This window comes from Cornus florida, unplaced genomic scaffold (assembly GCF_030987335.1).
Source record: "Cornus florida cultivar Cherokee Brave unplaced genomic scaffold, ASM3098733v1 CherokeeBrave_3.0.0_Hap2_Chr04, whole genome shotgun sequence".
Lineage (NCBI taxonomy): Eukaryota > Viridiplantae > Streptophyta > Magnoliopsida > Cornales > Cornaceae > Cornus > Cornus florida.
In genome coordinates, this window is record NW_026775574.1 from 15334486 (window position 1) to 15346628 (window position 12143).

The window sequence follows — 12143 nt, forward strand, 5'->3', positions numbered from 1 at the left end:
GCGTTCCTCGTTTTTGCACTTTCTTATGCCGTTCCTTGGGAATACCTTGTGATGACTTGAGCTATAGTGTTTGCAGGGATAGGAGTAACTACTTGAAGAAATACGTTCTGAACGATATTCCTTCCTGCTCAGATCTCCTCACTTCAGACAACCTCTTAGCGCTCTCATCACTCGGCTACAACATGAGCAGACTTCAGATTCCTTCTTTTGGCAGGAAGAAAAATACTCCCCCAGCCACTCCTGCTGCTGGGGCGACCTCCTCTCCAGCGTCAGCTTCTTCCTCAGCCACCATATCTGACACTGTCCCGAGCGCAGTGGCTATTAACCCTGTTGCCAGCGCCCCTGCTGCCAACCAGAACGCGTCCCCCCCAGCTACCATAGCTCCTGCTGCTGCGGGGGGCGGTCGGGACAAAGAACGAGGCAAAAGGCCTCATCCTGATAGTGAAGTCGATCCTGAGGAAGAGCCTCTCATTAGAAGGACCCGGGTCTCCGGGCCTGGTGCTCTCTTGCACCGAGCGGTCAGAGCTCCTGCTCCCTCTGGGCCTGCTGCAGCTGGTGGCTCTGCTTCTGCTTCAGGCCCCTCTTCTATCCCCACCTTACCGCCATGGGCCCCTCGGTACACCCGAACGGATGGGACGTTCATGAAACTGAACGAGACCATGCTGAAGGATGGCCAGACCGCTATGGCCTACTACAGGAGCATGTGGACTCCGAAGGACCTTGAGGCGGCAAAGGGCCTTTCCCAGAAGGATGTGTTCAGCCGCTTTCCCCAATCTGCTATGGAGGTGACTTTTATTTTCTAACTCATGCATTCTCTCATATTATTTGGTCTTGCCTTCGCCCGACCTGACTATTGGCTTAACCGTTTTTAATGTGCACCTATGCAGACATTGTTCGGAATGATGGCCATGCAGAAGCAGGTGGAGATGGGGAACGCCAGGGCCCGTAAGTTTTCTGACAGCCTGGAGGTGGCTAATAAAGAAAACGACCTCCTCGCCATGAAGAATACCGAGGTACTGGCTCGGCTTGACAAAACCGAGCAAGAGAGAGATGTCCTGAAGAAGGAGAATGATTCCCTTCAGGATGAGAAGGACGCCCTCCAGCTTGAGAAGAGCGTCTGGCAGACCGAGCGGGAATCAATTAGAGAAGAGAAGGCAGAACTCCAGCGCCTTCTAGCTGATGAACAGTCTGCTCGGATGGCTTTTGAAAAAAGAGCTCTGGACGAGCGTACCGCTCTGATCGACGCGATCAGCAGAGTGGGTGGTGGGATACTGGCCCTTCACGCTCGCTTCTCAAGGGTCGGTGCTCTTAGGTATGCTCAAGGATTCCGGGAAGGTTTCGCCGACCGGGTTCCGGATGAGGGACAGACCAGCTCCACTCCGGATGAGGTAGACAAGGATCTGGGGATCAAACCTCTGGGGGTCTATGTCGACCCAGAACCCACCGAAGCGGAGCGTATATTTGATGAGTGCCAGGACATTGCTTCCTCCAGGATCATCACAGCTCCTCCTACCGCTCTGCCACTGACCGCTCCTCAATCGTCAACCGTGGTTCCTTCCATAGCCACTGCTGACGCTGAACCCCAGCCGAACGATTCAGTCATTCACCTTGATTCCCCACCTCATGAAGGTGAGACGGCTGATGGGGCCGAGGAGGCGAGTCGGCACGACCAGGATGCTGTTGGTACTGAGGCATCTAGCTAGGGCTCCTTTGAATTCTTCCATTCCATATCTTTTTGTAATGATGGACATCTCTCTTTTGTAAACTCAATGCTCAATATTAATGAAACGACAGAACTCTTTTTCCCTATGTGTTGTGCTCTATTCAACTTATCTTCAATACATACATATCTCTTCTCTCTTTTTCTTTTATATTAGCTTTGCCGTGTGTTTGTTTATGGCAAGTGCCTGGCGCTCGGCTAGGATGCCACTTGCCACTTGGCTTTAAGTTTTTAGCAAGTGTCTGGCGTTCGGCTTATAGTGCCAGCTGCCACTTATCTTGCTTAAGTGCCTGGCGCTCGGCTAGGATGCCACTTGCCACTTGGCTTTAAGTTTTTAGCAAGTGTCTGGCGTTCGGCTTATAGTGCCAGCTGCCACTTATCTTGCTTAAGTGCCTGGCGCTCGGCTAGAATGCCACTTGCCACTTGGCTTTAAGTTTTTAGCAAGTGTCTGGCGTTCGGCTTATAGTGCCAGCTGCCACTTATCTTGCTTAAGTGCCTGGCGCTCGGCTAGAATGCCACTTGCCACTTGGCTTTAAGTTTTTAGCAAGTGTCTGGCGTTCGGCTTATAGTGCCAGCTGCCACTTGTCTTGCTTAAGTGCCTGGCGCTCGGCTAGAATGCCTCTTGCCACTTGGCTTTAAGTTTTTAGCAAGTGTCTGGCGTTTGGCTTATAGTGCCAGCTGCCACTTATCTTGCTTAAGTGCCTGGCGCTCGGCTAGAATGCCACTTGCCACTTGGCTTTAAATTTTTATAGTAGACCGTTGGAAAAGAAAATTCTTTTTTTGTAAATTTCAGTAACTTGCTCATTCATATGTATTTGATTGACAACAAACAACATCCAATTGAAGCCGGAACTTAGCTTTTATTGGTAGTACCTCTTCAGAGACGTGGCGTTCCAGGGCTTGCTGACCAACCTTCCCGCCATGGTTTCCAACGTATATGCCCCCTTGCCAATGACTTCTGCAATTCTGTATGGGCCTTCCCAGGGTGGCATCATTTTTTTGACCATCCCCACCTTTCTTTTCAGAACCAGATCGCCAGGGGCAAAATCCCTGTGTTTTACTCTCTTGTTGTGACTATTCGCCAGCACTTGCTGATACGATGCTAGCCTTACAGCCGCTGCGTCCCTCCTTTCGTCTATCATATCGAGGTTCAATCTTAACATCTTGTCGTTCTGATCTCGACTCCATGCTAAGCTTCTGATAGTGGGGACTAAATGCTCAACCGGTATAACTGCCTCGGTGCCATACGCCATTGCGAACGGGCTCTCCCCAGTCGGCCGCCTTGGGGTGGTTCTGTAAGCCCATAGAACGTTCGGGAGTTCATCCAACCACTTCCCCTTATGATCTTCCAGCTTCTTCTTAATGCAGGCGAAAATGGTTCTGTTTGTGATTTCTGCTTGTCCGTTGGCCTGAGGATGACTTACTGCAGCCAACTTCTGGTTGATTCCATACTCCTCCAGCAGCTTTCTTACTTGCCTGCTGTCGAGGTTTGTGCCATTGTCCATGACTATTGATCTGGGAACACCGAAACGGCAGATAATATTGTTCCAAATAAATCGTCTCACATGAGTCTGAGTCACACTAGGATACGGTTCTGCCTCCACCCATTTAGTGAAGTAATCCGTGGCCAGTAACACATACTTGTTCTGAGCTCTTGCAGTTGGCAGAGGACCGACCACATCCATCCCCCATTGCGCGAAAGGCCATGGCGAGGCCATTACGTGCAATTCCTCAGGTGGTTGGTGGATCAATGGTCCATATCGTTGGCATTTATCGCACCTTCGAGAGAACTCCTCCGTATCTCTTGACATGTTTGGCCAGAAATACCCTTGTGTCATTGCTTTATGCGCTAACGATCGCCCCCCAGAATGATTGCCACACACACCCTCATGAATAGCTCGCAATACCTGCTGCGACTCCGCGGGGGTGACACATTTCAAGTATGGGCCAGAGTAGGACCTTCTGTACAGCTGGTTCCGCACGATGGCGTACTTGGCAGCATTCTTTTTGAGTCTCCTAGCTTCATCCCTTTGCATAGGCAAAACGTCATCTCGAATATAGGTAATGATGGGGTCAATCCAACTCGGTTCATACGGTATGATGTTGACTTGCCAAGGGTCAGAGTCCAACGGTTCTTCGAAAATAGATGGCTGGGTCACTATTCCTACTGGAATCACCCTCGCCAATGTTTCACCGCAACTCGAAGCACTGCATGCTAAACGGTCTGCATCTGCATTCTGTTCCCTTGGGAGCTGTATGAATTCGATCTTTGCAAAGTCCTTGGCTCTATGCAGAACGGCAGAACGATATGCCCCCATCGTGTCATCCTTGGTCGCGTACTCACCATTTACCTGTTGAACAATCAGCTGCGAGTCACTATACACTGTCAAACTTTTGATCTGTAGCTCTCTGGCCAACTTTAATCTATTTAGCAACGCCTCGTATTCCGCTTCATTATTGGTGGCTCGGAACTCAAGTCTGAGTGCTTGGCTCAAGGAAGTACCCTCTGGGGTTTGCAGTTTGATCCCAATCCCAGCCCCCATCTGGTTAGAGGAGCCATCCACAAAAAGTTTCCAAGAGCCGCATCTAAGGTCCTCTTCCGTATCTTCGGTGTCACATTCTAGTAGGAAATCGGCTACCGCTTGCCCCTTAACAGCTGTTCTCGGCTCATACGTTATGTCAAATGAACTCAACTCTATGGCCCACTTTGTCATTCTACCCGAGAGCTCTGGCTTGTGCATAAGCGTTCTGATTGGGAAAGTTGTTAGAACAGCTATGGGGTGGGATTCGAAATAATGCCTCAACTTTCTTTTTGCATTTACAAGGGCAAGTACCACCCGTTCGGCCTTTGAGTATCTTTTTTCTGCCTCCGTCAGTGTTTTGCTTACATAAAATACCGGGTATTGCACCCCTTCCTTGCAACGAATCAGAACGGCACTCGTCGCGACACCAGATACTCCAAGATATAGAAATAACTTTTCTTCCGGTTCTGGGGCTGACAGGACTGGTGGATTCTGCATATATTCCTTCAAATGAGTCAATGCTTGTCGTTGCTCATCCCCCCAGACCTGCCTTCCATGGTTCCGAATCGTGTCAAAGAATGGTTTGCAGTGATCTGACAATTTTGAAATAAATCGACTTAATGCAGCTACTCGTCCTGTGAGGGCTTGCACCTCTCTGATCGTCTTTAGCTCGGCATTCTTAATCAAAGCCTCTGCTTGAGCGGGGCTAACTTCGATGCCCCTGCGGTTGACCACGTGTCCCAGAAACTGTCCGGAACTCACACCGAACGAGCACTTGGTCGGATTGAGCCTCATCCCATATCGCTTTAGTACATCAAATACATCTTGTAGATGCTTCAGATGATCATCCTTTTTCCTACTCTTTACCACCATATCATCAATATAGGCTTCCACAATCTTACCCATTTGATTCTTAAAAACTTTGCTAACAAGTCTTTGATAAGTTGCTCCCGCATTCTTTAGCCCGAAAGGCATAACTTTGTAGCAGTATGTTCCTCGCTCGGTGACAAAAGAAGTTTTTTCTTCATCTGCGGGGTCCATAGGAATCTGATTATAACCTGAATATGCGTCCAGAAAGGTTAAACGCTCATACCCAGTGGTGGCATCCACCATTTGATCAATCTTAGGCAACGGGAAGCTGTCCTTCGGACAGGCTTTGTTCAAATTGGTGAAATCAATGCATACTCGCCATTTCCCATTCTTCTTCTGCACAACAACGACGTTGGACAACCACTCAGGGTAGTGCACCTCTCTGATAAATCCCGCATCAAGCAGCCTATCGACTTCTTCCGCTATGATCTGGTTACGTTCTGGAGCAAATCTTCGCTGCTTCTGTTTCACTGGTTTGAAATTGGGATTGACATTCAGGGAATGACAGGATACGGAGGGACTAATTCCAGGCATGTCTAGGTGACTCCATGCAAATACGTCGGCATTGTGGGACAAGAAATCCACTAGCTCTTGCTACTCTTCTCTGGTCAGTCTTATACCTACTCTGGTAGTTCGTTCTGGCCTGGACTGATCGATCTGCACATCCAGAAGGGGCTCCTCGGTCAAGTCGACTGACTCCTCCACCCTATTCTGCTTGAGCGGAGGTTCCTGTAATTGCTATCTGGGGCTTGCCGAACGGACGGGCGCCTTTCCTTTCCCAGCATGCTTTAGTGTGACGGAATAACACTCTTTGGCTGCGACTTGATCCCCCCGAATGTCTATCACTTTATCTCCATCGGGCCCGAGGCACCTCATGACCTGATGCAGAGTTGAGGGTACACCTCGGACTCTGTTAATCCATCCTCTTCCCATCAGGAGATTATACGAGGGGTGAATTTCCACAACCACAAAAGTTTCCATAAGAGATCGTTCTGCAGCTTGAACTTCCACTTCCACCATCCCGACGGGTTCCACCCTCTTCCCATCGAACCCTAACAAGGGATTTCCGGTGGGCTTGAGCCTCTCTGGTTTAATGTCGAGCCTGTCAAATGTGTCTCTCGGCATGACATTCGCACTGCTCCCAGGATCGATCAGAACTCTGCGCACCAAGCAATCTGCCACTGTCAAACTGACTACCAACGGGTCGTCATGAGGCAGTTGAACACGCTGCAGGTCTGTCCAGTCGAACTTTATCTGCATCGACGGGCTCTGCTGGTGTAGAGTAGTCACATTGCCGACCCTTTTCTTCATCTGCGCCTGCCGCAGGCGCACCCGGAGCAGCTCATCTGACTCTTCACTAGGCTCGGGTCGACCATGGATAGCATTAATTATACGAACTGGTTGTGAATTGTGGGAGCTTTGTTTATGACTCCTTTTTATTTGTTCCACCGGTCGATTCTGCTCCATCGCCGAACCTTGACCATAACTCGCGAACTCCCCTCTAGCTATCAACATCTCCACTTGCCTCCTCAGGTTCCTGCATTCGTTAGTCTGATGACCGAAATCAGAATGAAAAGCACAATGTTTAGTTTGATCCCTCTGTTCGAGGGGTTGCTTAATTGGCAGTGGTGGATGAAACTTGTCTTTGTTCTCCTGATACAGCCTCGCCAGAGTGACCTTCAGTGGAGTAATCAACTCTTCCTCCCTGGACCTTTTTTCTGCCTTCCAAGAGGTCTGACGTTGCGGCTGAGCCTGCTTCTGCCTGATCTTTGCCTTGGACTTTTCCTCGGTCGACACAAGCGACGTTGTCCGAGCATTAGCTGCCTCCTCTTCTTCTAGGCGCACAAAGCCATCGGCTCTCTCATTGAGTTCATCCATAGTAGTCGGCGTGTTCACTGCCAGACTGGTGTGAAACGGAGTTCCGCGTGTCATGGCTAACTTGAAGGCTTGAACTGCTGTAGAAGGGTGGCATTCGATCACCATACTCTTAGTGAGATTAAACCTGGTAAGAAAGGCCTGGAGACGTTCATCCTTGTGCTGCCTCATCGTGAATAGGCTCGAGATGTCCTTCGGCGGGCGTTTGTTCCCATAGTACTGGCTTATGAACCGATCGCACAGGTCTCTGAAACTACCAATGGAGCTCCTAGGCAAGTTTTTGAACCAGCTGAGCGCCGGTCCGGCCAGGCTTGTAGGGAAACATTTGCACATTAAAGAGTCGTTTTCCGTATTCAGGGCCATTTTCAACTAGATATGATACACATGATCGATCGGATCGGTCGTTTCGTCGAACAGAATAAAGACTGGCATAGCAAACTTCCTTGGATGCGGGGCATTCAAGATCTCGTCGGTGAATGGTGAATCCACCGTTCGAGCTGCGGATCGGAGAGCTTCATTCTCTCTCTGGAGTCCAGCGGTAGCTCTGTGAGTTACGGTTCTGCCCTCCGAACCGTGATGAGTGATAGTAACCATGGAGGGCCGGTAAGACGGATCGAACGACCGTTCCTCTATGAACTCTCTTTGCCAAGGCGACGCTATTCGACGGCGATCAGCCTCCATCACTTCCTCTCGGTCGAACCTTTCCCGCTGCGGATCAACGTGAGTCGATCCTTCGTGATCTTCAACTCGACGAACATTTGGCGGCAAATTGTCCATCATCCTTTCATCACGGTGGTGAGCTGACTGATTGTTCTCGTCCTGTTCGCCTTGATGCGCGATATTAGATTGAACACCTCCTTCTCCGACTGGAAGTGGATGCGAAACCGCAGGTATTTGCCGATGTTGCAGTCCAGCTTTCAATTCTGCATTCTCTTTCTTGAGAGCTTCAATCAAGTTCATCAACTCCTCAAGCTTTGTTTGCTGGACAGCCTCCATCGGATTGGAGCTTTCACCTATCATTATTCCCGAACGGAGTAAAGGCATTAATCTCAAGTTCGCGAGTAGATCCGAGCTTCGTGAGTAGGAATTTTTAGATCTGGCTTCTAATTCTCCGAATTATGCTCACTGTTTACGAGATCTGAATTGTCTGAACTCTAAATCCGTCAGATCCTGCCACAATCGAACAACTCGTTGTTGTGTAGATCTGAAGTCACTCCTGCCAAAGCTTCAAGAATTGTAATTCCTCCAGAGTAGGTCACAATCGCTCAGATCTGGATTCAAATCCCAAAGATCGAGTCTCGATCAACCGAATTGGTTTGAATCCATTCGATATTCCTCATTGATCAACCAAACTTCCATGCGTTTCCCACAGACGGCGCCAATTGAAGATGCAAGAAATTCCTTCTCCTCTTTCTCTCTCTAGAATTCTTACACCTCAACCCAAAAAGATCCCTCTCCTTTCCATTCCATATCCTATTTATAGATATTTACAAGATATTTACAAGATATTTACTGATTGTTGGATCTGGGCCTATTCCTCCATAAGCCTTGGTCACCTTTGATGGGCTTACTCCCGTTCGGCCCATATGGCAGTGTCTTTATATGGGCCGACCCAGCTGTATGAACTGAATGTTATGTTTGCGAGTCGGATCCGGCCCATGTCGTCCGGGGCCTCCTCAATACCAAACAAAGGAATAATTGGAATGGGCATTCCATTCCATTCCATTCCTGCACACCAAACGTAGATAGAAAGAGGAAGAAAATTTTCAGAAAGAATTAAATTCTTTGGGCCCAGATTAAATCTTTGTTATTTGGGGTCTAATAATATAAGGAAATAAAAATTTTAACGAGGTAATAATGTAAGAAAATTAAAAAAAAAAAAAAAATTAAGGTCTTTCATGGAAGTATGGATTAAGTTCTAATATTATAAGAAAATGAAGTTTTTAAGAAAGTAATACGACAGATAAATAAAAATATTTTTGAAACCTTAGAAAAGTGCAAGTCGCCTCAGACTCCAAGTGTCTTATTTTAATGCTCTTATTATATTGATAACATGATATTAACAATGATGTCTTGATATATATTATATATATACATATATATTTTTTTTTCGGTAAGTAGGATGACTTGATATTAACTATGTCACGGAGTCGGATATCCCAACCGTATAGGCCCCGTCTTCTTAACAGCTCTGTTTTTGAATTGAAAATCAACAAGTGATATGGACCCAGCCCGTAAAGCATTTGTCCTATTTTTCCAATGAACGAATCTTTTTATGGCACTCTATATATAATTCTGAAATGATCCAGACAAATAAAGCTTTAGGTAGGTGTAGTTTTCAGAGTTTTATTTGTACAATTGCATCACCACCAGCATGGACCACGTCAATGCTCATTGAGTTTTATATATTCAATTACAATTAAAAAAAATATTGTAATTGTTAATCATTATTTTCGTGTCATATTTTCTACAATGATATGATTCTCTACATTCCGACTGTGACAAATATATATATATATATATATATATATATATATATATATCTCAACATAGGATGAAATAGGACACAGAAAATAATGATTAACAATTGCAAATGTATATATAAAACAAAACTCAATGAGCATTGACATGATCCCATCCATTATATAAAAATAAATCTATTGACCAACTATTATCCCTACCAAGTACCCAATACTTCTTTACCTTTTAAATAGGACTAATATTATTTATAACAGTCCACTTCACCATATGATATTGTTCGCTTTGAATTCGATTCGTACGATTTTGTTATTGAATTTTATCCCAAAAGACTTTATACCAATTGGAGATAACACCACTATATATAAGCACTTCACCTTTTTTTTACCCAGCGATATGGGATTGTACACCTGTAACTCGCCCAATATGACAGCCTGTCAGTGCCTCGCACCCGTTCACAGTACATCCGCATACAAAGTCGTCACAATCATCCCCTTTGGAACCCAACTTCCTCGTTCACCACACCCCAAAATTTTAAATACAAAAACTCTTATCTTGTATTAAAACCTTATCTCTATTTAGTTATTTATTTATTTATTTTGGATAGTGGTGGATATGTAATGCAAGTCATGCCCAATTTTAATACAAGATAAGGGTTTTAGTATTTAAAATTTTAGAGTATGACAGTTTGGTATAACCTAGGCGGTGTGGCGATCTTGTGGACGAGTATGTCATGCGCGGGTGTGAGACACTGACAGGTTATCACATTAGGTGGCTACGAATGCACAATCTCACATCGTGTGAGTAAAAAAAAAAAAAAAAAATACTTATATATAATGATGTTATCTTCCGTTGATATGAGATATTTTAGAGTAAAGCCTGATAACAAAACTGTGTAAACTCGAATTGAAAAGGAACTATATCATAGGTGAAATGAATTGTTAGAAATGGTATCTTTCATATTCCAAAGGTGAAGAATTATTACCTACTTGGTACGGATACTAGTTGGCAATAGATTTATTTTTATATAATGGATGACATCATGTCAATACTCAATTGATATTTATATATACAATTGCAATTGTTAATCATTGTTTTCGTGTCCTATTTTATCCGATGTTGATATATATATATATATATTTGTCACAGTGGAAAGGTAAAGAAGCATTAGGTACTTGGGGGTATTTTTATTTTTATTTATTTATTAGGCGAGGACCCTTATAATTATTCGTTTTTTAGATTTGTAACTACCAGATAAACTCCTAATTACCCACCCCGATCTCACAGCGTGAGTGACAAATAAGCCAGGAACTTACGGCGCTGAGGTAGAATCAAACACACACACAAATACTAAATTTGGTGGTTCAGCACTTAAAGGCCCCCCTCCCACCAACTCTGCAGGCGCCCCCAGGGTGGTAGGGGTACAAGTTGTTGGTCAATAGTTTCATTTTTACATAATGTGACAAGGGAAGGCGTTAGTTTCAGAGGTATAGGTTGTTTAATTCGGCCAATCAGTATAGGTTGTACGCAGGAGTTGCATGTAAGTGTGTTGTGGCTAGTCTATGGACTTTTCTATACGAAGGGTGCATGGTATAAACCTTAAAGGCATCAATCAATACATTCAACAGAGCCTATCTCTCACTTCCTATATATATATAGAGAGAGAGAGAAATATACATACACTATTTCTCTATATATTGATTCCCACAAATCAAAGGTTTTAAAGATCCCTAATGGGGATTTAGCTAGAGGCCGGTGAATGCTTTTGGGTGGCTGATATTTGGAGGTGCTACAACTAAAGGGAGGAAGGAGCAATTCAAACTTAAGGGAGGAAGGAGGATTCTCTAATCTTGGAGTTTGGTTATTTTAAAGGTATAATCTTCTAATCTTGTTTGATTGTCTCTAAATCACTTATATTCATCCATTAATTTTTTTTTGGGTAAATATTCATCCACACATCTATATATTTCTACACTACTAAACATGCTTCCATATCTAAGATCAATTTCCATCAACAGTACCACTGAAATTAACTAGTGTATCTTGTTGATTGCACATTGTAGATTGAGTTTCAAAGACAAAAGAAACGCAAGAAGAGTAAGGAAGATGCTTAGTGATTGAAATTGTTATTCCATTGTATACATATGTATTTATTCATGTTTGTCCTTTCCCACAAACTTTATGTGAGAGAATCATTGAATTGATATAGAATTGTTCAAACCAAACCAAGGCCATTTAGCAGACTTGCAGTCCTACATAGGAAGAAATACTTTAATCAGGGTGGCTCAAAATATATTTTGAAATCTTTTCATGGCACTCTATGTGTAATTCTGAAATGATCAGACAAATAAAGCATTAGGTAGCTGTAGTTTTCAGAGTTCTATTTGTACAATTGCATCACCACCATCATGGACCTCATCAATGCTCATTTAGTTATATATATACAATTGCAATTAAAAAATTAAATTGCAATTGTTAATCATTATTTACAATGACCAAGCTTTTTCTTTGTCGTAATTGAAAGTGTGAGTTGCGCGCCTAAGCTGTTAGTTGGTTAATTTTGATTAATACTCTAAACGACTTAGATGAGGTGATTTGGTCAATTTGCACAATTTTTTTGTGACTGATTAATTTACCTACTGGTGCTGTCGTGGATTCAAACCCAAAGTTTATGCAAT

The 12143-nt window shown here is 44.6% G+C and overlaps 1 protein-coding gene across 1 annotated transcript; it reads left to right on the top strand.

Annotated features, from left to right (window-relative positions):
• The first annotated feature begins 641 nt into the window (after window positions 1-641).
• LOC132304765 (uncharacterized) lies at window positions 642-11579 on the top strand. The gene is made up of 3 exons (XM_059802485.1): window positions 642-785; window positions 888-1298; window positions 11529-11579. The coding sequence occupies exons 1-3, from the start codon at window positions 642-644 to the stop codon at window positions 11577-11579; spliced, it is 606 nt and encodes a 201-aa protein (XP_059658468.1).
• The last annotated feature ends 564 nt before the right edge of the window (window positions 11580-12143 follow it).

Coding starts and splice junctions, on each gene's coding strand:
- LOC132304765 (XM_059802485.1), top strand. CDS start 642: ATGAAACTGAACGAGACCATGCTGAAGGATGGCCAGACCGCTATGGCC. Junction 786..887: donor TTCCCCAATCTGCTATGGAG/GTGACTTTTATT, acceptor GCACCTATGCAG/ACATTGTTCGGAATGATGGC. Junction 1,299..11,528: donor TTCACGCTCGCTTCTCAAGG/GTCGGTGCTCTT, acceptor TGCACATTGTAG/ATTGAGTTTCAAAGACAAAA.